The following is a 24655-nucleotide window of genomic DNA, read 5'->3' on the forward strand; positions in this document are numbered from 1 at the left end:
TCCTGCTGAGGAGCAAGGGAAGCACTCACATGTCTGGGGAGTCCTCCTTGCTGATGTACTCTTCAAGGATGCTGGTGTCAATGTTGGATGGTTCCAGAGCTCCATTAATGTCGTGGCCTGGGGAGAGGAGGAGGAAGCATGAGAAGGACAGGGCAGGACAGGGCAGAAACACCCCCAGACCTTTGCAGAGTCCAAAAACCCCAATCTGAGATGATCAGCAGATCCTTCAGCTTAAAACCCATCCCCTGTCCATCCCCACCTGCATCCCAGGTAAAACCCAGAGAGTGATGGGACAAGGCAGGGTGGTGACACCACCTGGGAGGGAGAGGATGGGCACCAGCAATTTGGGGGCCAAATTGTGGGACACATCAAGGACCAGAAATGTGGGAAAAGCTCCAAGAGGGGCTGATGGAGGGGGTCTCCTCTGCAGGCCCCAGGAGAGAGTTTTCCTGGCAGGAAGAGGGTTGTGAGCTCAGGGGAAAACTGGTTCCCCTTGGACCTTTGCCTCCAGAGAACCTGCTGGGATTTTTCCACCTCTGGAGCAGCTCCTGATCCCACAGGAACCCTCCTCTCCTCCATGGACAAGCAGGGGGCTTCCTTCTCCTTTTTCCTCCTCCTCCCTTCTTCTCTCCTGTTCTGGAGAAGCTGGCCCAGGTTTTGTTGACAAAAAGTGCTTGCTTTTTAAATTTTTTATATATATATATATATATATATATATATATATATATTTTTTTTTTTTATCTGCCTCACTGAAGTGGGAGCACACAGCCCTCCAGGCTCAGGGCCAAAGACACTGCCAAGAAAGTGGAAGAGAAAATCCAGCTCCCCCCAACCCAACCCCACCACCACCCCCTCCTCTTTCCAACCTCAGATCTCACTGGGATCCCCCTGTGCTTCCCCCTCCAAAGCACCAAAGCCCTGGAGAAGACCCTGCCCCTTCCCCTCAACCTCCCCATCACAACCACAAAACCCTAAAACCCAAAAAGGATGGTGAAGGGGGGTTGGGGGGGTCTCAAGCCCACCCACCCCCCAGCCTATTGCAGCTCCTGCAAATCCTTTTCATCCCAAGGCAAGCAAAAGGGGCAGAAATAAATCCAGGCAGGAATTCTGGCAAATTGGTGTGCATAGATCCCTCCCTTTGGAAGCCTGGTGGCTAGGGAAGTAAAAAACTAGGTAGCCACCCACTTGGGGGGCTTCTAACCCCGTGGGGATGCTCCCCCACTCTTGCTCCCAAGGCTGCATCCCCCTCCCTGCTGCCTCCCTCTTGGCCAAAGGGATGGAGCTACAAATCCCCCCAGGGGGTTGGCAAACATCCACCAGGAAAGCTGTCAGAAAACTTCTCTTCATCCACCCAGGTTCAAAGAAGCCAAAAAAAAAAAAAACCACCAAAAAAAAACTTTTTTTTTTTTTTTTTTACCCAATTTTACTGCCTTTCCACAAGTCACTGAGCCTGGCCAAGGAAAATTCTCAGGCCAGGTTTCCCTCCTCCTTCCAAACTCCAGGAGCTTCTCCATGGCTGGAAGAGGAGGCCAAGACCTGCTTCAGGAAGGAGAGGAGAAATGTGCTGGGTTTCCCTATTTCTCTGCTCCCTCTTCTTGGGAGTCACCTTCAGGAACCCTGAGCTGAGACCCAGGAGAAGGCTGAGATAAGGACCCTGACGCAAGGGCTGGGTCAGCTCTGGAGCTGGGAGGTGATAACAGCCTTGATGGGCTCCAGCTGCTCCTGGGTGATGGGATGGGCCTGCCCACCACCAAAAAAATAAGAAAAAATTAAAGCTTTTCTCCTGCTTGGGGATTGAGGGGTTTGCAGCAATGGGGATGGGTAAGGTCGTGGGTCTGGCTGGCCCAGGAATGTCCCACCAGCTGTGGGGCTCTTACCAAAAGCCAGCTTAGGTGATTAATTCAAAGCTCCAGAGAGTCACGAGCTCCAAACCCACAGGAACAAACCTCACCCCCCCTCCCCTCCCCTCCAGAGTGGGGATTAGGAGGAAGCAGAGAGCCCCGGAGGATGGGGACCAGGGAATTCAGCAGCTTTGACCTCCCTGTTTGGACAAAGAGACACCTCAGGGCAAACCCTTCCAGGACAAACTTCCATTTCCCACCTCCTTCAAGTCTCCTGCAAAGAAGGTCCCAAACCTCCCAGCTCCCTGGCTCCTCCTCTTGGCCCCTTCATCACCACCCTGCCCTCTCCCCCTCCATCCTTCCACCCCCTGCCTTGCAGAAGGGTTAAGGAGAACCTCCCAAAAAGCCAACTTTGCCTGAAGAACAGACTGTGAAAGCCACAGCACCCTCCTGGCCAGCAGAGCTGGGTGAGCAGAGGCCCCTGTACGTGTGGGAATGTCAGGAATCCCAATGTTTGGACTGCTTTTCTCTGCCTTCCCCCAAACCTCCGAAGGCGACCGAGGTGCTTCCCACCCCGCCGGCTCCTCCTTTCTCCCAGATCTCTCTGGGGGTCCCACCAGCCCATCCCCTCCTGGGCAACAGCTTCTAGGCTCAGGTCCTTGCTCCCCATCCTGGTTTTGGGCACCCCAACACGTGGCCAAGGGGCTCTGAAAGAGTTAAGAGCTCCTTCCCCCCCCCCCCCCCCCTTCACCCCCCTCATCATATTTACAGGTCTGAGAGATTAAAACCAGAATTTACCTCGAGTGATAGGCTGATAAGTTTATGGTATTTCTATTTATAACAGCCCCTCCTCTCCACCCAAACCCCCCCAATTCTTGCTCTCTTGCCTGTCTCCTAATCGCCCATAATCCTGCCTGGGTCACCTGGGGGTGGGAGGAAGGGAGGGAGCTGAAGAACTTCAGCCTGGGATCTCCTAACAAGAACCAGATGTGGGGAGCTGGAGATGACAATAAGGTCAACAACCCTTTCCTAGGGCTGGGGAACATCAGCCCAGGGTGGGGGGGACACCAGTGATGGAGGAGGAAAAAAAAGAAGAGGCTGTGCCAAGCCCAGAGCCTCCTCATGGCAGTGAAGGTCCAGGAGGGGGAATTTTTGTTCAGCCTGCCCTGAGTCCATCTCCTTCTCCAAACCTGAAGTGCAGGAGATGTCCCTGGCTCTAGGGCTGCCCCAGGGTCACTTCAGACGTGACAAAAAACCCTTTAGGGGCAGCCAAACCTTCTGCTCCCTTGCCAAGGTGGCCAAAAAAATCCCTGGTCCCCAGGATTTGGGGGAACGTGGCCTTGCAGCCAAGCAGAGCAGGAGGAGAGGGTGGCACTGGCTCTGTGCTTGGAAGTCCTGGCCCTACAGATGGCTCTGTCCAAACCTGCACCCAAAACGTGGTGACAAGGGTGGCCCTGGCTTGCTGGTGGCCAGGGAGTCCCTGGGGATGGCACAGCAGAGGGTGGGAACAGTGCTGGGGAGCCCACAGCTTTTGGGATGGTCCCAAACACCTCTGTTGGGTGCTTCTGGGGAAACTGAGGCACAGACCACCGCCCAGCAAGGAGGGAATAACAAAATATCCAGGGGGTGCATGGGGGAACAGGAGCAGGAGGCTCCAGGAGCTCCTGGTGGTCCCTCTCCCAGTTGCTCTCCAGCTTGAACTGGAGTGTTAGTGGGATCCAGGGATGAGCAGAAGGAACAAAGTCAACCTCGGCCCAGCAGCCATTCCAGTCCCTCTCCTATGAAGCTCCAGACTGAAAAAATTGGGGTTATTCAGTCTGGAAAGGAGAAGGCTCTGAGGAGACCTTATTGGAGCCTTCCAGTATCTGATGGGGGCTACAAAGGGACTTGTTAGGAGGTCAGGGAGTGATAAAAACCTCCAGGGATGGAGAATCCACCCCCTCCCTGGGCAGCCCATTCCCATGCACCCTCTCTGGAAAGAATTCCTTCCTAAAACCCCACCTAAACCCATCCAACCTGGGTTGGATATTAGGAAAAACTTCAGGACCCTCCATCCCTGAGCTGCTCCGAGGGCACAGAGCAGGGAGGGGACATCCCCTGTGGCAGGAGGGACCTCAACCCCACAGCCTCTGCCTCCCCCCTGCTCCCAAACCCAGCATTCCTCCCTAATTAATGCTCTTTATTACCTGACTGGAACGATAACCACTCATCCCAGCAGAAGTGGTTCCTGTAACCCGAGTGGGACACCAAACCAGACACCCCCCCACCCCCCCAGACAGATCCCAGGACCACCCCAGAGTGAAGCCCAAGGAGCTGGAAGGGGGCCCCAAGCCCCTTCCCTTCCCTTTTTCCTTCCCTTCCTTTTTTCTTTCCTCCCCTTTTCCCTTCCCTTTTCCTTTCCCTTCCCTTTTCCCTTCCCTTCCTTTTTTCTTCCCTTCCCTTTTTCCTTCCCTTCCCCTTTTCTTTCCCTTTTCCTTTCCCTTTTCCCTTCCCTTCCCTTTTTCCTTCCCTTTTTCCTTCCCTTTTCCCTTTCCCTTTTCCCTTCCCTTCCCTTTCCCTTTTCCCTTCCCTTTTTCCTTCCCTTTTCCTTTCCCTTTTCCCTTCCCTTCCCTTTTTCCTTCCCTTTTTCCTTCCCTTTTCCCTTCCCTTCCCTTTTCCCTTTTCCCTTTTTCCTTCCCTTTTCCTTTCCCTTTTCCCTTCCCTTCCCTTTCCCTTTTCCCTTCCCTTTTTCCTTCCCTTCCCTTTTTCCTTCCCTTTTCCTTTCCCTTTTCCCTTCCCTTTTTCCTTCCCTTTTCCCTTCCCTTCCCTTTTCCCTTTTCCCTTTTCCTTTCCCTTTTCCCTTCCCTTCCTTCCCCTTCCCCTTCCCCTTTCCCTTTCCCTTTCCCTTTCCCTTTCCCTTTCCCTTTCCCTTTCCCTTTCCCTTTCCCTTTCCTTTTCCCTTTCCCTTTCCCTTCCCCTTTCCCTTTCCCTTCCCCTTCCCCTTCCCTTCTCCTTCCTTTTCCCACCCCCTCCACCATCTGCTCTGCCCCCAGGAGCTGCCAAACTGGAGGAAACTTTTCCTTGGGGTGACCAGGAACAAGGAAACAGGGGTAGGGAAAAGTTCCCATGACCTCCAAGTTCTTTTCCAGGCTGAGCAATTCTAGGATTCCATGATCCTCACTTCAGCTGAGGCTGATGGAGCTCCACCAGCTCCTTCCTCCCTCCTGGATCTCCTGGGAAGCTCCTGGAGCTCTCACACAGACCCAGAGACACAGAGAGAAGAATTTATCAGGCAGAAGGGCATCCAGGTAACCTGGGGCTCCCTGAGCCTCCAACCTGTCCCAGCTCCACCTCCACTCCTGTACCTGCTGGAGGTGCTGCTATTCCTGACAAAGCAGGAGGGATGGGAGGAGCCCATCCCTGGAAATGGGGAATTTTCCATCAATTTGGAAGGCAATTCCTCCAGTCCCTCCAGGACAGCCTCCCCCAGGAGCTGCCAAACTGGAGGAAACATTTTCTTGGGGTCAACTTGACTTCAGGTGGTGCTTGGGGCCGTGGTGGGGGATCAGGAATAGGGAAACAGGGGGAGGGAAAGGTTCCCATGATCTTCAAGGTCTTTTCCAGCAATTCTAGGATTCCCTGATCCTCACTTGAGCGGAGGCTGATGGAAACCACCCAGCTGGATGGAAACCATCCCTGTGAGAACAGAAGAGGTGACAATGCCCTGTCCTCCCCTCCCAAACCTTCCTGAGCCTTCCTCTTCCTCCTCCCTCCATCCCACCACCACCTTCTCCTTTTCCAGCCCCTCCAAAATTTCCCCACCTCCCCTCTCCCCATCCCGTTCTCTCTCCGGACCCTTCCTGAATTCTTTTCTCCATCCTCCTCTCCACCCTTGCCCTGTCCTCTCCCCCCCACCCTTGGCCAGCTGTGAACCTTGGCATGGATGGAGCCATTGTCCCCCGGGCTTGGGGACCGAGGAGGAGGAGGGGAAGGTGTGAGAGGGGACACAGTGGAGCATTTGTTGTGTGTCCCTGCAGCCCTCAATGCCCTTCTTGTCCATTCATGGGCACTAAGATGGCAGGAACAGCAGCACCCACACAAGAGTGGCCATTTGGAGGGCTCCAAGGTGCCCGTCCAAGGGGGATGGGGGGGGGACACCACTGCCCTGTTTGTTTAGAGCCCCAGGGAGGCAGCAGACGATGCCTTTATCTCCCTCTCCCCAGACCTAGGGGGTTGGGAAGGGGACAGCATGGCCAGGGAAGGCCATTTGGGGCTTCTGGAGTTTGGGGTCAACAGGGAGGCTCTGCCACCCTCACAGCTCTGTTCCTCACCCTTGGAGGAAGATGGGAATGGGGAGAAGTTTTTTGGCACAGCCTCCAGGTCCCTTTTCTTTTTTTTTTGGGTTCTGACCTGGGGTTGAGGAGCCCCTTGCTCCCAGCTCCTCCATCCATAGCAGCCACCCCTGAGTGGGCTGCAGTTAGAGACAGGAAAAAAAAAAAAAAAAGAAAAAAAGAAGAGGCCTAAACTGCTGCTCTAGGACCAAACCCTCCTCTCTGCAGCCCACGGAGCAGAAGGTTTTGGGGGACAGGAGTGAGCTTTTCCTAGAGGGTGACATCTCCCTGGGGATGAGCTCCCTGTCACCATGGTGGCAGTGAAGGTCCAGCACAGCTCTTTGCCCTGTCTGCATAAAGAGTGGGAATTATTACCAGAGTATATTAGCAATATAAGAAAAAAAAGTTAATAATATTTCTCCCCAGCTGCCAACCAGCACGAAGCAGAAACTCTCACTGAGCTGCCCAGAGCCTTCCCATGCTCGGGGGTGACCAGGAGAAGACTCAGAGAAACCCAGGGACTTGGCAAAGCTGATGGCTGAGGATGTCACCACTGCTCTGCCATTACAGTTGCCTCAGGGCCACCAAAACTGTCAGGCTTGTGGCTCCTGGAGAGGTTCTGAGGAAACTCAGGAGCTCCAGGAGCCACTTTGGAAGCCACTTTCAGCCTCCTGCACCACGCGCCCGGGGGACTCAAGACTCCTTGGAGCTGAGCTGTCTTCTCCTGGAAACTCCCCAGCACAAAAACAAACCTGAGGCAGGAAGATTAATAACCAAAGAGCTACAGAATCCAAACCTAGAGGCAGCCAAGCATCTCCTGGAACACCACGTCCAGATCAGGAGTCTCCTTCCCCTCCCTTCTAACTGGGAGGCAACAAGGTCTCTCCTGTCCGCTTTGGAAAACCTCCAGAGGGATTTATCTCAACAGGCCTCTTGCCAGGCCTGGCAGGGCCATCACTACTTTTGTGCAACCAACATTGATCTCCCCCAAGGCAGGACCATCAGGTTTAGGGGCTTTTTCCTTCTCCTCACCCAGCTGGGACCCGAAAACACCGAGAGCTTTGCTCTCCGTGCCGCGCCGCGCCGGCGTTTGCTCCAGAATTGCCTCCTGCAAAAACAGACCAAAAAATAGCACAAAAGGCACCAAGAGCTCCTTAATTCCTTGGGTTTCCTCCACCAGGGCTGCGGGGAGCTCTGCCTTTCCCCTGCCACACAAACCTCCCAAGATTTTTTGACAAGGCCATCACGGAGTGAGGGGACAAGAGGGAATGTGTTGACCTGGAAGAGGGGAGATTTTGATGGGCAATGAGGAAGAAATTCCCCACTTGGAGACCCTGGAACGAGGGATTTGTGGCTGCCCCATCCCTGGCAGTGTCCCAGCCCAGGTTGGATGTGGCTTGGAGCACTCTGGGCTGTGGGAGGGGTCCCTTCCCCTGGGGGGTTGGGAATGGATGACCCTGAAGGTCCCACCAACCCAACCCAACCCAACCCAACCCAACCCAACCCAACCCAACCCATTCCATGCTTCCAAGGTCCAAGGGCACCTCCCAGGATCAAAGAGTGGAGCAACACAACCACAAGAAGTGGCCCAACCAAGCACACAAATACAGGGCTGACATTTCCTTCCCCAGGGAGGAAACACGGAAGGAGATCCAAGAGATCCAAGTGCTCCAAGCCTTACTGGGGAGCTGTGGAGTTGGGTAAATGGTCCTGGGAGAACCCTCATGGCCTTTGGTTCTGCTCAGGGTGGATCCCTGAGCCCAAGTGCCCTGCTTGGGCTGCTCATAGGGCTGGACCACAGGGCCCAGAGGCCACCATTCCTCTCTGATTTCATCCATCTGCATTCAACACCCACTGTTCTATCCCTGAATCCTGCAGCCCACAGAGGTTTCCTCAGGATGACACATCCTTCAGACAGATAATCCCCTTCCCAAGGGAGAGGCCACCACCCCGAAACATTTCCACCCTTCAGCTCCTCATCTTCACCTGCAGGATGCATCTCCAGAGCCTGAACACCCAAAATCCAGAGAAAGAAAAGCTGTTTCCCAACAAGGTGTTGGTGCTCCAGTTCTGGCACCTTCAGGCTTCACCTTCTCCAGAGCTGAGCTTCTCAAGCCCCCCCCAAAATAAATAAATAGTAATGACAATAAATAAAATGACAATAAATATGTGACAGTAGTAATAGTAATGACAATAAATAAATAAATGACAAAATCCAAAGCATTCTTTAAAATAAAAATATTGCCTTGCTGGTGGCTTCCATACAGACTTTGAGGCTGAAACTGAGGTTTCTTTCTTCTAAGAAAAAAAAAAAGAAAGAAAAAAAAAATGTGTTGTTTGCATTTTCTGCCTAACTGAGCTGTCTCCTGCCCCGGAACACTTCCTGCAGCAGGGATTTAGCAAACAGTTCCCAGACAATACAAACCCAGATACCAAACGTGCTGCTTGGATCCCATCCACCCTGCCAGCTCTCTGGGTGTTCTGGGTCCCACTTCAAAGCAGGGTGCTGGCTGGAGAGGCACAGCCCAGGAGAGAGGGTGCCTGGCACCATGGGTGGGGGGGGGTGTGTGAAGATGAGGGGGTCACTGGGGGTTCAGGGAGACATCAGAGCCAGAACAGAGCTCCCCAGGGTCTTGGTGGCACCTCCAGGTGGGAGGCAAATGCTGGGACTGAAATAAATAAGGGTGAGATGTCCCCAAAGTCAGATACAGCAGCACAAGGGATGGGTGATGACACCAGGAAGGTTTCTCCTAGAGGACTTGGGTCACAGCATCCTACAATGGGTTGGGTTGGGAGGGACCTTAAAGCCCCCCCAGTGCCACCCCCTGCGTGGGCAGGGACCCCTCCCCCAGCCCAGGGGGCTCCCAGCCCCATTCAACCCCCAACACCTCCAGGGATGGGGCAGCCACAGCTTCTGGGGGCACCCTGGGGCTCAGCACCCTCACCCCAAAGAATTCCACCCTAATCCATCCTCTCTCCCCTCTTCCAGTTCAACTCCATTCCCTCATCCCATCCCTCCATTATCCCAAATCCTTCCCCTGTTTTCCTGCAGCCCCTTTTTGTCACTGGGAGGAACTTCTGGGGGCACCCTGGGGCTCAGCACCCTCACCCCAAAGAATTTCCTCCTCGTGTCCATCCTCACTCTCCCCTCTTCCAGTTTAAATCCATTCCCCTCATCCCATCCCTCCAGGCCCTTGTCCCAGATCCTCCCCCAGCTTTCCTGCAGCCCCTTTCTCACTGGAAGGTGCTCTGAGGTCCCCCTGGAACCTTCTCTTCTCCAGGCTGAGTATATTGTACTATATAAATTCTAGACTACACTACATCCAGTTTAAGCTGAGCCACAAGAATTTCTCCCTAATGTCCAACCTCACTCTCCCCTCTTCCAGTTCAAATCCATTCCCCCTCATCCCATCCCTCCAGGCCCTTATCCCAAATCCCTTCCCAGTTTTCCTGCAGCCCCTTTTTGTCACTGGGAGGAACTTCTGGGGGCAACCAGGGGCTCAGCACCCTCACCCCAAAGAATTTCACCCTAATCCATCCTCTCTCCTCTCTTCCAGTTCAAATCCATTCCCCTCATCCCATCCCTCCATTATCCCAAATCCCTCCCCAGTTTTCCTGCAGCCCCTTTGTCACTGGGAGGTGCTCTGAGGTCTCCCTGGACCCTTCTCCCCCCATTCCCAGTCTGGCTCCAGCCCTCCCAGCACCTCCATGGCCTCCTCTGGGCTCCCTCCAGGAGCTCCAGCAGCATGAAGAAGGTGAGGGACTTCCCAAGTAAATCCAGAGGCCTCTCCTGGTACCTGGCCAGGGCAGAGCTTTGGGAACCATCCCTTCCCTCTACTCCCTCTGGCTCCTTCCAGGCAGGAGGTTCTGCTGCTTCCCCAGCTCCTGGGCTGCTGCTGCTGCTGGGTTAAAGCAGTGGGGAAGCCCTCAGCAACCAAATCTGTCCCCCTGCCAGCCAGAACTGGGACAAAGAGCTGAGTTATGAAGGAAGAGTGAGGAGGCAAGGAAATGACACAAATTGGGTGAGTCATTAGATCAATAGATTAAAAGGACCTCTTAGAGCCTTCTGTCCAGGCAGGCACAAGGTCATTCACTGGGACTTGCAGCCCTTCAGCTCAGGAGGTGATGCTGCAGCCCCAAAGCTCCTCCAAGGGCTCCTCAGAGCCCCAGCTCAATGCTCCCTTTCTCATCTCCATTCCCTCTCCCTGTCCCTGCTGCTGAAACACCCCAAGGGTGCCACAGCTGGGCCATTCACTGCCTTCTGCCCACAGCTCCTCCTGCCCTGGCATCATTTATCATCCCTTAAGGAGCTCCACAGAACTCCCTCTCTGCTCATTACTGCAGGAAACAGGAATATTTAACATCACTGCTCACCATCTCTTGGAACTGATAAAGGATTCTTCTCAAAGGATGCTCCAGGAGCAATTCTGCCTCTCAGATATCTCAGAAACCCTTCCCAGCCCCCAGGGACAGCATCTCCAGGGACCCAAGAAGCTCAACCCAAGCTTCTTCAGCAAGGAACAGAATCATTATGGTTGGGAAAGACCTCCAAGAGCATCAGATCCAACTGCCACTCCAGCACCACCATTCCCACAAAAACCAGGGCCTGAAATTCCATGGGAAAGACCTCCAAGACCATCAGATCCAACTGCCAACCCAACACTACCATTCCCACAAAAACCAGGGCCTGAAATTCCATGGGAAAGACTTCCAAGACCATCAGATCCAACTGCCACTCCAGCACCACCATTCCCACAAAAACCATGGCCTGAAATTCCATGGGAAAGACCTCCAAGACCATCAGATCCAACTGCCAGCCCAGCACCACCATTCCCACAAAAACCAGGGCCTGAAATTCCATGGGAAAGACCTCCAAGACCATCAGATCCATCTACCAGGCCAACACCACCATTCCCACAAAAACCATGGCCTGAAATTCCATGGGAAAGACCTCCAAGACCATCAGATCCATCTACCAGGCCAACACCACCATTCCCACAAAAACCATGGCCTGAAATTCCATAGGAAAGGCCTCCAAGAGCATCAGATCCAACTGCCAGGCCAACACCACCATTCCCACAAAAACCAGGGCCTGAAATTCCATGTTCACAGGTTTTTTGATCACCTCCAAGGATGGTGACTGCCACCACTGCCCTGGAAAAGCCCACACTCAGCAATTAGAAGCTGACTGAGGATCCTCAGCAGGTTAAAAAGATTTTGAACAATTTTTTCCTTGTTCCTTATCCCCACCATAGTCCATCAATCATCCCCAAAGAGTTCTGCTATCAAAAGCCATTCCCAGGACAGGTCCCTGCAGCTCCACAACTCAGTTAAGCACCTTTATTTTCAGAAAGGATCCTGTCCAAGCAGGGAAAAAACAGGGGAATTCTATCAAAAGATCTTTTTTCTAGGAAAAAATAAAAGAGCAGCAGACAGGGGTAGGAACAGAGAGGAGAGGTGACACAAAGCTGCTGGATTTATTGAGTGCTAAATAGCCAAAAAAAAAATAAAAATAAAAATTCAAGGTGTCTTTCTTGCCTTGACAAAAGCCCTAAACCAACAAATCCCACCCTGAGCCATTTGAACAACAAAATAGAGACAATTCCTCCAAAGCCTGGGGCAAAACCAGAGCCCCCCAAAAGTCTCCTTCAGGCAGTGGGAGCAAACTCCACTCCTAAAATTCCTGTTTCTCTTTCCTCCTGTGGCTTGGGCTCTGGCTGAGCAACCTTAAATACAAACCAAGGACACATCAGCCCAATTTCCACCCATCCCATCCCATCCCATCCCATCCCATCCCATCCCATCCCATCCCATCCCATCCCATCCCATCCCTGTTATCCCCTCCTCACAGCTCCCCCTCAGTCTGGTTCCAAAACTCCAGAGGAAAAGGTTTAAAAAAAAAAAAACCAAAGGTTTCTCACCTCTTCCAAAGCCAAACTTGGACCCTTTGGCCTCCAAATTTGTGCCTTAAACTGGAACTAGGAAATTTCATGGTGAAAATTCCATAAAAAATCCCCATCAGTGATGATCCCCCTCCTCCACAGCTGCCTCCTGGCTACAACCTGTGCCTAAAAGCAGAGGAGTAGGAAAGGTCCCTGCCCTGATATTCCAGAATCCCAGCCTGGTGGGACTGGGTTGCCTTTGGATCAGTTCCATGATGAGTTTTCAGACATTATTTATTACCAGATGAGTTTTCAAACATCATTTATTACCTTTTTTTTCCTCTTCTCTCTGTTGCCCCCCTTGCTGCAGGGGAAAACTCACCCCAAGCCACCTTTCCACCCCTTTTTCCAAAGCTTGAATTAAAGCAGACAGGAGGGGGGGGGATGGACAGAAACCCCCCCACTCCTCCCTACCCAAAACTTCTTCCTGACCTTAGATTTTGATGGGACCTCATCAGGGAAAAAACCCATTTCTGTTCCTATACCCAGCACTGATCCTATTATCAGCAAGCAGCCAGCCACAAAATGCCTCAAGGGCTCCTCCAACATGGAATTTTGCAGCTTTTGCTTAATTTAAGCAGTTGTTTCATTCCCAATAAAGTGAAACCCCACTTTTTTTTAGGGCTTTCTACAATCTATGGCCATAACCACCCCTGGTCATACCCAGAAGAGATCAAACCAAGACCAAGCAGGCTGAGAACTTGCTTGGTTTCTCATTTACCCAGATTTCCAGCAGCCACCTGGAACCAACCAAGCCAAGAAATCCCTTCCAGATGAAATTTAAGGGGCACCCCCCAAGCAGGAGCAGCTGAGCAGGGGTTGTGGTCCTTGCCAGCAGACACAAAGCTTGCAGCAATCAGGTTTCTTTTGGACCCCCCCCCAACCTGTGTCCTCCACAAATCCTGCCCCATGGTTGTCTCCTCCCCACCAGAGCCAGAGATTCACAGAATTATAGAATAATTTGGGTTGGAAGGGGCCTCTAAAGGTCATTCTTCTCCTTGGGGTCCCCCTGCTGCAGTGCTGGGCTGATGAAGAAAGGCTCAAGAGAAAAAGAAAAATGAAATAAAATTAAGCCACCAAAAATTCCTTTTAATATTGTGTTTTGTTTTTTTTTTTTTTTTAAAAAAAAAGATCTCACCCAGGCTGGCTCAGAGCTTCACTCCCTTTCTGCTCTTCATTTGCTTCTGGTCCCACCCCAGATGCTGCTCTGTGATCACAGCCTCACTTTTGGTTATTTTTTCTTTTTTTTTCTTTTTCCCCCTTTTCCTACTGATGCAGTTTGCCATCACTTGGGGCAGAGTTCAGCCCAACTCCTGCAATCCACTGCCAACCACAAAAAGATGGAGAGAGCAAAAGGGAACAGGGAGGGAGAAAAAGGGGGGAGAAAAAGAAGAAAATCAACCCAGTGAAGCTGAAGGAAACTTCAACCTCTGCAGAGATTGATGCTCTGCCCAAGCCACTTTGTCACAGCACCTGGGGGGGGGGGGAGGGAACCAGGGGGTACCCTGGGGCTCAGCACCCTCACCCCCAAAATTTCTCCCTAATGTCCAACCTCAATCTCCCCTCTTCTACTTTAAAACCATCCCTCTCCTTGCCTCTCTCTCCAAGCCCTTCTAAAAAAGGATCAGAGCACCCCAAGGCTCAGCTTTCCCACCACCCCAAAATTCAGTGAACCCCCCCAAGCTTCTACTTTTATCCCCCAAGAATTGGCAGGGAGAGCCCCAGCCCCCCCAGCTCTGCTCCCCAGCTCCTCCTTGCTCCGTGTGGAATAATTCCCTCCAAATAACTCCCTCGTTTGGAATCACTCCCTCAAAAGAGACAAAGTCCAAGGAGATAAGAGGTGGATGGGATCACATTCCCTTTTCCCTCAGGAAGGGAAAACTTTTTCATTTCCAAAACACCTTTGAACGGGCTGGAAGACACTGGGGAGGGAGCACAAGGGTTGCCTGAGCTGTCACCAAAGCCAAGAAGTTTTCCTGGGTCCCACAAATGGTCCTGATGGGTGCAGGAAGGGGATAAGCACAGCTTTAGCCCAAGTGTGCCAGGAATAAAAGGGTTTTTCCAGGGAACCCTAAGGTGGAGTCAGCAGAGAGCCAGGTGTGGTGAGCAATGCAGCCCAGCCATCCCTCCTGAGAGCATCCTGGCTCCCTCCATAGCTCCTCTACCTCTTTCCTTGGATTCTCAGCCCTCTCCATCCATCCCCATCCCCCTGGCACCAAAGGAGACCTTGGGATGGGTTCTCAGCACATGGGATCCAGGCAGGCACCAGCTGAAGCCCCAAAGCCACAAGGTTGTGGTGTTTGTGGCTCTGCTCCCCCATCCTCCTGGGAGGCAGGGGGTGGTTAATCATTCCTCAGCCTCCCTGAGCTTCCCCAGGTTCTTATCAGGGAGGGCAAAGTCCAAGTCCAACCAACAACAGGACTGGAAAGAGGGAAGGAAGGGGGTTACCCAGCAAGCTCTGCTGGAGCAACATCATCCCCAGGCAGGGAAATCCCTGGGATCCCTGGGAGAGATGCTCAGAGGGGGTCCAGACCCCTCCAACACTCCTGGGGTCACAGCTCCCATCTCCAGCTGCCCCAGATCTTGGGTCCAGCAGGAGGAATCCCCAAGGTCCCAGCCAGAAGAGGAGAAGTGCAGCAGGGTCCCATCTCCCTTCCTTCTTGGGAAGGTTTTGCAGGGGGTGAGGAAGCAAAAAGCAAAAAGATCCCCACTGAACTGAGACAGGAGATGGAAAAGCCATGGGGAGACCAACTTCCCACCATCCAGGGAGGAATACACTTCTCCAGACCATGCCCAGCTCTCTCCAGACCATTCTCATCTCTCTCCAAACCATTCCCAACTCTCTCCAAACCATTCCCATCTCTCTCAGATCATTCCCATCTCTCTCATACCATGCCCAGCTCTCTCCAGACCATTCCCAGCTCTCTCAGACCATTCCCAGCTCTCTCCAAACCATTCCCATCTCTCTCAGACCATTCCCAGCTCTCTCAGACCATTCCCAGCTCTCTCCAGACCATTCCCAGCTCTCTAAAGACCATTCCCATCTCTCTCAGACCATTCCCAGCTCTCTCAGACCATTCCCAGCTCTCTCCAGACCATTCCCAGCTCTCTCCAGGCTCACCATGTCCAGGAGCCATTTCATTCCAGTAATTTATCACCAGTGCCAATGACACCTGGGATGTCCCTGGCCCCAGAAGACCCAGCTCAGGGACTCTTTTGCTTTCTCCAGTCCCTCAGGAAAACTCCTTCTTGCCCAGCATCTCCTTCCCATCCCCAGCTGGGCAGGAGCCCTTGGCCAGCCCCATCCCAAGCTGTGGGAGCAGCAGGGAGCAGCCAGACCCGAGTCACCCAGGAGCCCATTCCCCATCAGCTCACACCTCCAGAATTCCTTCTGACCTTGCTCCCTCCCAAACCTCCTCCAGATCCCTTCTCCTGGCTCCCAGGACACCAACCTGTGGCAGCCACATCACCCAGGACATGGGCAAAGTGTCCTCACCCCTCTCCTTCTGCATCCCAACCCTCTCCTTATCAGAGCCCTGAAGGGATCCACCCTCCCACTGAGAGCTCCCTGGCTTTCCTCCAGCTGGATGCTTCCTCTCCTTCATCCACCCAGAGGGAAAGAAATTAAAAAAAATAAATGGTTTGGGGGAAACTGAGGCAGATCCCAGGGAAGTTTCAGCCCTGCCAACAAGAGGAGGCTGGAAGCAGCAGGATTGTTCTGCACCAGCCTTGCCCTGGGGAGCAGAAGGAGAAAATTGCTTTGGATGAAGGTCCTGGGAACCTTTTCCTGCTGGGATGGAGGCGGCAGCTTCTCCCTGGAATGACCCAAGGGAATGTTCTTCTCCCTTCCCTCCTCTTCCCAAGCCCCAGGATGGAGCTGGGTTCCAGCAGCCCCACATTCCCTGCTCCTGCTGGGGCTGGGGCTGGGCAGGGGAAGCCCCAAGGAGAAAAACATCACTCTGGGAGGTGATGGAGAGGCAGGGGGGGGGAAGGCAAACAGAGCTCTGGAAGGGTTGAAGCATCTGTTGGGGTTACCTGCTCGGATCCAGTGCATCCTGAGCATGGTGAGAGCAGATTCAAGCTCCTGCTGTCTCCCTCCTCTCCCTCTCTCCCATCCTGCTCCCTGGCTCAGCTCCTCCGGGTCCCCAGGGCTGGTCCTGCCTTTTCTGTGCCCTGGGGGGGAAGGTGGGAGGGCCAGGGAGGAGGCTGGGAGGCTGCTCCTTGGGCTTTGGGTTCAGCAGGGGATTACTGGGAGGGATGGTCATGTGTTTGGGCTGTACCAGGTTCCCCAGGACCCCCCTGGCACGGGCTCCCTCCCTCCAGCACACACAAAGCCTCTTACTCACCCTCCTGGCTGTCACCCCCCCCCCCCCCCCCCAACCCCTGCAAAGCCACCCCCTCCCCAGCTCCTGGAGCCAGGAATGGCCAGGAAGGAAGTGAAGACCCCACAGAGCTTCTCACAGGGATTCTCCCAATTTTTCCTCCTCCCCAGCAGAAAAACCTCTGAGCTTGAGGATGCACCTGGGGGGATGCAGAGATCCAAAGGTCAGGCTGGGCACTGGGTGTGAAGCCCACCTCCCCAAAAAGCCATTTTTTCCATAGAATTCCAAGGCAGCAGAAGCTCTGACCTGCTGTAACTCCATCCCTATGCTGAGCCCCAAAAAACATCCTTGGGGTAACTGGGTGGCTCCTGCCTGCACCCCAATGGCCACCACAGCCTCTGCTCTGGAAGCCCAGGGCCTCCTCTCCTCCTGTCCCTTCTGCTTTGGGTTTTCAGCCCCAAGAAACCCCAAGAGTCCTCCCTGCACCCCTCAAGCAACCAGGGAAGACTCCAAAGCATTCCCTTGGTTCTCTGTGACTCTTTTTCTCTTTCCAGTCCTCCAACCTCCTGCCTGGCAGAGGCTGAAAGGGTCCCCAGGGTACAGGGAGCTTGAATTCAGAGATGGGGGCACCAGCCCTGCCTGGGTTCCTCCACCATGACAGAAACCACAATTCCTCTTCCCTTAAGCTCACAACTTGCCTGGTTTAAATCAACCAAAGTTTTACCCCCAGTGATGTTCTCCACCACCAAACCCTCCTGCAGACACACAGAGACCCAAACTTTATGGCTCAGGGTGATGGACACGATGCAAACCCAAGGGTTGTCTTCAGCTTTACTATTATTTAATATTTCTGCTATTATTTAATATTTCTTAATCCAGTAATTAATAATTTAATATTTATTTTACATCTCTGCTATTATTATATACCTCTTCACCCAAGGAAAACGTGGCAAGAACCCAGGTGACTTCAGGCTGGGTTTCCTACTCCCACCCACAAACTCCTCCCCAGCACACAACAGAAATCACCAAGGAAATATCTGATAACATTCACACACACACACAGACAAACGTGGACTTTTAGGGGTAAAACCACTCACTGGCACAACCAGATTTGGTGCCAACCCCCCAGCAGGACACAGGGACCCTCCTCACACACTTCCCAGTGTTCCAGCTCCTGGAAAACTTAAGGATCACAGAACCATAGAAAATTTGGGACCTCAAAAGGTCATCCAGGGCAGGGTCACCTCCAGCAGGTGACACAGGAAGACATCCAGGTGGCCTTGGAAAGTCTCCAGCCACGGAGACCCCACCAAGCTCCTTCCTTTCCCATTCTGGGCTCCAGCACCCCCTGCAAAGCATCCCTTGGGGTTTCACCAGCCCCCCTCCCCCCCCAAAAAAAAATCCTCCCAAAACTTGAGCCCTGGCTGCTCCTTCTCCATTTCTCTCCCTCTCCTGGTCCCAGCATCTCCCCAGCCACCCCCTCCCCTGCTCCCTGGGGCCCTGCTCATCTTCTCCCCGAGGTACATTCTTGAACAACCTCTTATCTCATAAATTAACCAAGAGAGAGAGAGAGAGAGAGAGAGAGAGAGGGATCCTGAATAGCTGAGCTCTGGCGTAACCATTTCCCCTGGGCCAGGGGTGGGCAGGGAGGAGGAAGGTGAAGGTTTCCAGCAGGATGGCAGCCAAGGGGCAGGAGCTCTCAACTCCCAACTTTGCCTTTGATGCAAAACACGAAGGCTCCCAAGCCCGTGGCAAAACCCCACTCAGCTCCCTCCACCTCTGGTGCCAGAACCTCCAGCAGCCCACGCTCTATCCCAACTTTTCCCAGCTCTCCAGGGCAGGATGAGCCCAAGGTACAAGCAGGAGAGGGATGGATGATGCTCCAGCCCGAGGTGACACAAAGGTTGGATGCTCAGCCAGGCTCAGAGCATCCTCACCCCAGCAGGGTGGGACGTGGGGTCCAATCCAGCTCTTGGAGTCAACAAAGACTCTTCCCAAACCCCTTCCCCCCAAGCCTGAGCCTTTCCAACCTCCTCCTGCTGCTTCCCCATCCTCTGAGCACCCTCCCAAAGAGCAGGCAGCCACATTCCAGGGAAATACCCGGGCTCAGACAAATGCTGGGAGCCCTCTCCACAAAAATAAAGCTGGGAAAACCAGAGCTGAGCAATAGATCTGAACCTTTGGGAGCACTTGGTCCCCCCCAGACCAGCTTGGCTGGGCAGACACCAGGATTTGGGACCAGCACAGCCACCAAACCCTTCTCCTTCCACACCTCTGCCCCAAAATCTGCAGGGAGAGCCCAGTTAATCCTCAGCTGACACTGAAAAAGCTCCTGAAGGTGCTGGGGTTGCTGGCTCAGATCCTCTGCAAACAGCACAGAAAGGGAATTCCCAAATTATCAGTCATTGGGGTTTGGTTTTTTTTTTCAGGGTGCAAGAAAAAAAATCCCTTCAGCCTCAAATCCCCACTGGGTGAGCTGTGAGGAGGAAAAATATTTTGCTACAATAGGAAAACAACAACAAAAAAATAAAAATTGGGGTTGAGCACGTGGGAATCAGGGGATCCCTCTTAAAAAAAAAAAAACAAAAAACCTTGGGGTGGGGAGGGCTCAGTTCTGCTGATGGAATTTCTTCCTGCACATGAGTGAAGTGGAACAGATCTATTGCTCACACAGCCAGAAAACATTCATCCTGCAGGGCAGCAAAATTCCAGGGGCAAATCCCACTCCGTGCAGCAAAGTTGGGGATTTAAAACCCTGAGATTCCCTTCCAAACAACCCAAGATCCCTTTGGCCACTCCCGAGCACCACAATTAAATTTTTTGTTTCTTCCCTCCCGGTAGAAAGTGAGAAGCAAAAACTGGGGGGGAACTTTCTCCTCTTCCCTTTTTGCCCTCAAACAGAAATATTCTTTCAAAACGTCACCAAAGGGATCTGAGCTGCCCAAAGGAAAGAAACAGCAGCGTTGGGCTCCACAGAAATTAAAAATGAAGGGCAGGGAAGTTCTTTAAAGGAAGTTATACAGGTTAAAAAAAAAAAAATAATAAAGAAAAATAAATCAGATGCTAAGAAATCAGCTCTGCCTGCTTACTGCAGGGGGGTTGGACTGGGTGACCTTTAGAAGTCCCTTCCAACCCAAATAATTCTACGAGTCTGTGATTATAATTCTCTGAAATATCCTTCAGCCACTGCTCCCCCCACTCTGGGATTTTACAGGGGTGAAATGGTTGCACTTGGAAAGAGAAAGAAAGGAGGAGGCAGAAAAAAGGACAAAAAAATGAAAAGATAAAGAGGGGAAAAGAAGGGGGGAAAAGGAAAAATAGGAAAAAAAGAAAAAAGAAAAAGAAAAAAGGAAAAAAAAAGGGGAAAAAAAAAAGGGAAAAAAAAGGAATAAAAAAAGAGAAAGGCTGCCAGACTGGTTCAGGTTGGAAAGGACCTCTTGGGGTCCTCTTGTCCAACCCCTGCTCGAGCAGGGTCACCCACAGCACCCAGAAAAAATGAGAGAAACAAAGAAATCTCCCACCCTCTGGAAAGCCACTTGAGGGAGAGGGAAATCCCACTTCCCCCAAGGCAGAGACAAACCAGCTGAATCCCAACACCTGGAAAGAGCATCAGGGTGCTGGGGAGGTGCCCAGGGGCCAGGGGGTGGGTGGGCAGGATTTAGGAGATTGGTCCAAAGGGAAATCCTAAAACCCAAAGAAGGTCCCTGAAGGCTGAGGAGAAGCCAGGTTGGGAGCAGAGGAGAAGATTCCCCACGGTCCATGTCCCATCCTGGAGCTCCTGGGAAGCCAGAACCCCAGCTGGAAGGCACTGGGGATGCTTTTTCCTGGGGAGGAATCACTGAGCCACAACTCTGACCCCAGGAGAAAGGGAGAAGGAAGCAGCTGGAGCCTCCTGAGAGCATCTTCAGCTCTTGGCAACCTCCAGGAACCCCCCCAGGGGTTAAATCCTTCCAGCAGCCCCAGAAAGAGAAGAAGGGGAGATCCCTCCCACCGCAGGGGACACAGCAGGACTTTTTGGGGGAAGCCAAGCTCCAGAGCTGACCCCCCCCACACACAACCTCCTCTCCAAGGACCCAGGGACCCCCCCAGCAGAGCCCAGGACCTGTTGGTCCCACAGAACCTGAGAGAGGTGGAGTTCCTTCCACCTCCAGCAGCTCCATCTCCGTGCCAGGGGCTCACCCAGGGCACCCAAACCCTCCCCCTGGCAAAGCCCCCCCAGAGAACAAGGGGCAGAGAGGGAGAAACCCAGAGGATGAGGAGGAAAAAGGAAGAAGCACCGAGGTCACCAAGGAGGAGTGGAATCTGCCCACAAATCCCAACCAGGGGAGAAGAAACTCAGCCAAGGGAGCAACAACAAAAAGGGGTTTGGGTCCCAGCCCCAGCTGCACCCTTCAGCTCTGGAAGCCCCCTCGGAGCCCAGATTCTCTTTGCAGCCCTTTTTTCACCCTGGCTTTGCAGCCATGGGGAGGAATCTTAGACCCACAGACCCGTGGAGCTGGGCCAAGAGCCCCTTTAGAACAGGGGCTGCAAGCAGAACCCCCCCAGCTGGAGGGGGGGACCCCAGAGGAGCCATTTCCCCACCCGATCCCAACCTTCCTGAGCCTTCTCCCAACACCCAGGTGGAAAAGGTCCCGAGATGGTGGCCGGGAGGTGACGTCTGCCACCCATAAGCCACGGAACAACCACCCGGAACCAGCACCTGGGGCTGGGCCGGTGTCAGGCATCTCCCATACCCCATGGGAACCCCGTGAGAACCCCATGGGCTCAACCCCATCCCCAGGAGCTTGGGGACCCCCGAACCCCTCCATGGGGGTGCCCCAAGTCCCCATCGCCCAAGGGGTGACACGGGGCTCAGCCACCCCGCTGGCTGAGGGGGTTCTTGGGGACACCTCGGCCACTTCCAGAGGTGTTTGGGACGTCCCCAGGTGTCACCTCACCTTCGAAGAACCGCTGCAGAGCTTCCGTCTCGTCCACCACCTCCATGGCTGTGCCACCCCCCGGGCTACGCTCGGTGCCTGCAGGAGATCATCTCCCCCCCCCCCCGGGGTTTTGTTTGAGGATGAAGGGAAGGTCCCTGCTCCCCAAATTCAGCTCTTTCAGCCCAGGTTGGATCCCGGAACCGGTCCCGGTACCGGCCCCGAGAGCTCCCGCTCGCTGCCCATCAGCCTCCTCCGAACGCTGCCCCAAAACTTCGGCTGCGGCTCCGCGCTCCTCCCTCCTCCTCCTCCTCCTCCTCCTCCTCCTCTCCTTCCCTCCCCTCCCCTGCCCCGGTCCCGCTCCTCCTCCTCCTCCTCTTCCTCCCCCCGGCAGGGAGAGCCCGGTCCGGGACTCGGGGTTGCGTCCTTCCCCTCCCTAAAACACCTTTTTCCAACTCCCCCGCCCTCAAAACTTGCCCGAAATCACCCCAAAAACATCGCCCAGCTCGGGAGCTGCGGGATGGGGAAGGGAGAAGTGGTTTCTTCCCCACATCGGCCCCAAAAGCGCAAGAAATCACCCCCTAAAATCAGCCCGAGGGCTGGGCCATGGTTGCCCCCCCCAAATCGCCATAAATCGCCCCAAATCCTTCTTCCAGCACAGGGCCTGGGGAAAGGGGTAAGTTGTGTTTTCTTCCCTAGATGGACCCCCAAAAATCACCATAAATCGCCCTAAAAACATCAATCACCCCCCCAAGTCACCATAAATCACCCCAAAACCACAAATCACCCCCCAAAATAACCATAAATCACCCCAAAACCATCAATCGCCCTCCCAAATCACCATAAATCACCCCAAGCCATCAATCACCCCCCCAAAATAACCATAAATTGCCCCAAACCATCAATCACCCCCCCAAAATCACCATAAATCACCCCAAAAGCATCAAACTCACCAAACTCACCATAAATCACCCAAAAACCATCAATCACCCCCCCAAATCACCATAAATCACCCCAAAAGCATCAATCACCCCCCCAAATCACCATAAATCACCCCAAAACCATCAATCACCCCCCCAAGTCACCATAAATCACCCCAAAACCACCAGTCACCCCCCCAAATCACCATAAATCACCCAAAAATCATCAGTCACCCTCCCAAACTCACCATAAATCGCCCCAAAACCATCAATCACCCTCCCAAATCACCATAAATCACCCCAAAAGCATCAATCACCCCCCCAAATCACCATAAATCACCCCAAAACCATCAATCACCCCCCCAAAATCACCATAAATCACCCCAAAAGCATCAAACTCACCAAACTCACCATAAATCACCCAAAAACCATCAATCACCCCCCCAAGTCGCCATAAATCACCCCAAAACCACCAATCACCCTCCCAAACTCACCATAAATCACCCCAAAACCATCAATCACCCCCCCAAGTCACCATAAATCACCCCAAAACCACCAGTCACCCCCCTAAAATCACCACAAATCACCCCAAAACCACCAATCACCCTCCCAAACTCACCATAAATCACCCCAAACCATCAATCACCCCCCCAAATCACCATAAATCACCCCAAAAGCATCAATCACCCCCCCAAATCACCATAAATCACCCAAAAATCATCAGTCACCCTCCCAAACTCACCATAAATCGCCCCAAAACCATCAATCACCCTCCCAAATCACCATAAATCACCCCAAAAGCATCAATCACCCCCCCAAATCACCATAAATCACCCCAAAACCATCAATCACCCCCCCAAATCACCATAAATCATCCCAAACCCATCCTTCCAGCACAGGGGCTGGGGGGGAAAAGGGATAAACTGTGATTCCTTCTCCATAGGGGCCATAATCACCCCAGTATGACCCTAAATCACCAGAAATGACCCTAAATCCTTCCAGCACAGGGGCTGGTGGGGGAAAAGGGATAAACTGTGATTCCTTCTCCATAGGGGCCACAATCACCCCCCAAAATCACCAGAAATGACCCTAAATGACCCAGAAATGACCCTAAATCCTGGGAGAAGGGGAAGGGGGAATTGTGAGTCCCTCTCCATAGGATCACCCCCAAAAATCACCAGGAATCACCCCCAAATCCTCATTCCAGCAGAGGAACTGTGAGATAACCCCACACACAGCCCTCAAATCCCCCTAAATCACCCCAAACCCATCCTTCCAGCACAGGGGCTGGGGGAGGAGGAAGGGATAAACTATGATTCCTTCTCCATAGGGGCCATAATCACCCCAATATGACCCTAAATCACCAGAAATGACCCTAAATCCTTCCAGCACAGGGGCTGGCGGGAAGGGATAACTTGTGAATCCCCCCCCCTCCCCAAAAATCCCCCTAAACCACCCCAAAACCAGTAAGAGGGGCTGGGAGAAAGGGCAAAGGCCTTTTTTTTTCCCCAGCTGTGCCCCACAATCAATCCTATAACGCTTCCAAATAAATAAAGACCCAGAAAAAAAAAACAAAAAAAAAAACCAAACAAACAAAAAAAAAAAGCAAAAATTAAAAAAAAAAAAAAAGCAAAACAACCCAAACAACCTAAAAATAAATAACAGTACAGTATCTAAATGAAGTTACAGTGATCTGACCACAGTTCACCAAACCCCAAAGCCCTGCCAGCCCCAAACTGTGGGCTCATTCTCTTGGGGGCAGATAAAGCACACAATGAGGTTTTGTCCAGCCCCACAAACCAATTCAGAAGGGCAGTTTCTCTGATATATATAAATATATTTTTCTCCCTCTCACAGCTGTGCAGTGACCAATTCTTCTCCTGGGAGGGGAGCAGGGAAATGGGGGGGGGAGGAGGGATGAGGTTTGGGGCCAGTAATAGGTCTATTATTTCGGGGATGGAGAGAAAGAGCTCAACAACCCTTTTTTCTTCTCTCTCCTCTCTCTTGCCATTAAGACAATTGTTATTTTCTCTGCCCCCCACACCCCTGGTTCCTGCACCCAAGCTTCAGGCAAAAGCTGAGTGGGAAGGAAGCAGAGATTTAGTCTCACCCAGCCCTAACCTGGGCTTAAAATTCCCTTGGGATCAGGTCCTGATGGATTTAGGTTTCGTTTTGGTTTTTTTTTTTTTAATTTTTTTTTTTTAAATGCATAACAGGAAAAATTCCTCGACTGGAAGAGTGGTGGAGTCACCACCCCCAGAGGTGTGGAAAAAAATCCCTGGGGATGTGGCACTGGGGGATGGGGTTGAGAGTTGGACTTGAGGAGGTCTGGGCCAACCTTCAGGATTTTGGGAGCTGAAACCTCCAAAAAGGAAAAGTTCCAGAATGAAAAATCAAACCCTCC

General features: G+C 52.8%; 1 protein-coding gene across 1 annotated transcript in view; it reads right to left on the minus strand.

Moving 5' to 3' along the window:
- The window catches only part of MYRF (myelin regulatory factor), a 58503-nt gene extending 36865 nt beyond the window's left edge, over nucleotides 1–21638 (minus strand). The window contains 2 exon segments of the mRNA XM_071761845.1: nucleotides 30–117; nucleotides 21353–21638. Coding sequence (XP_071617946.1) covers nucleotides 30–117; nucleotides 21353–21398 — 134 coding nt within the window. The 5' untranslated portion in view covers nucleotides 21399–21638.
- Nucleotides 21639–24655: the final 3017 nt, after the last annotated feature.

This window comes from Heliangelus exortis, chromosome 18 (genome assembly GCF_036169615.1).
Source record: "Heliangelus exortis chromosome 18, bHelExo1.hap1, whole genome shotgun sequence".
In the NCBI taxonomy this organism is placed as follows: domain Eukaryota; kingdom Metazoa; phylum Chordata; class Aves; order Apodiformes; family Trochilidae; genus Heliangelus; species Heliangelus exortis.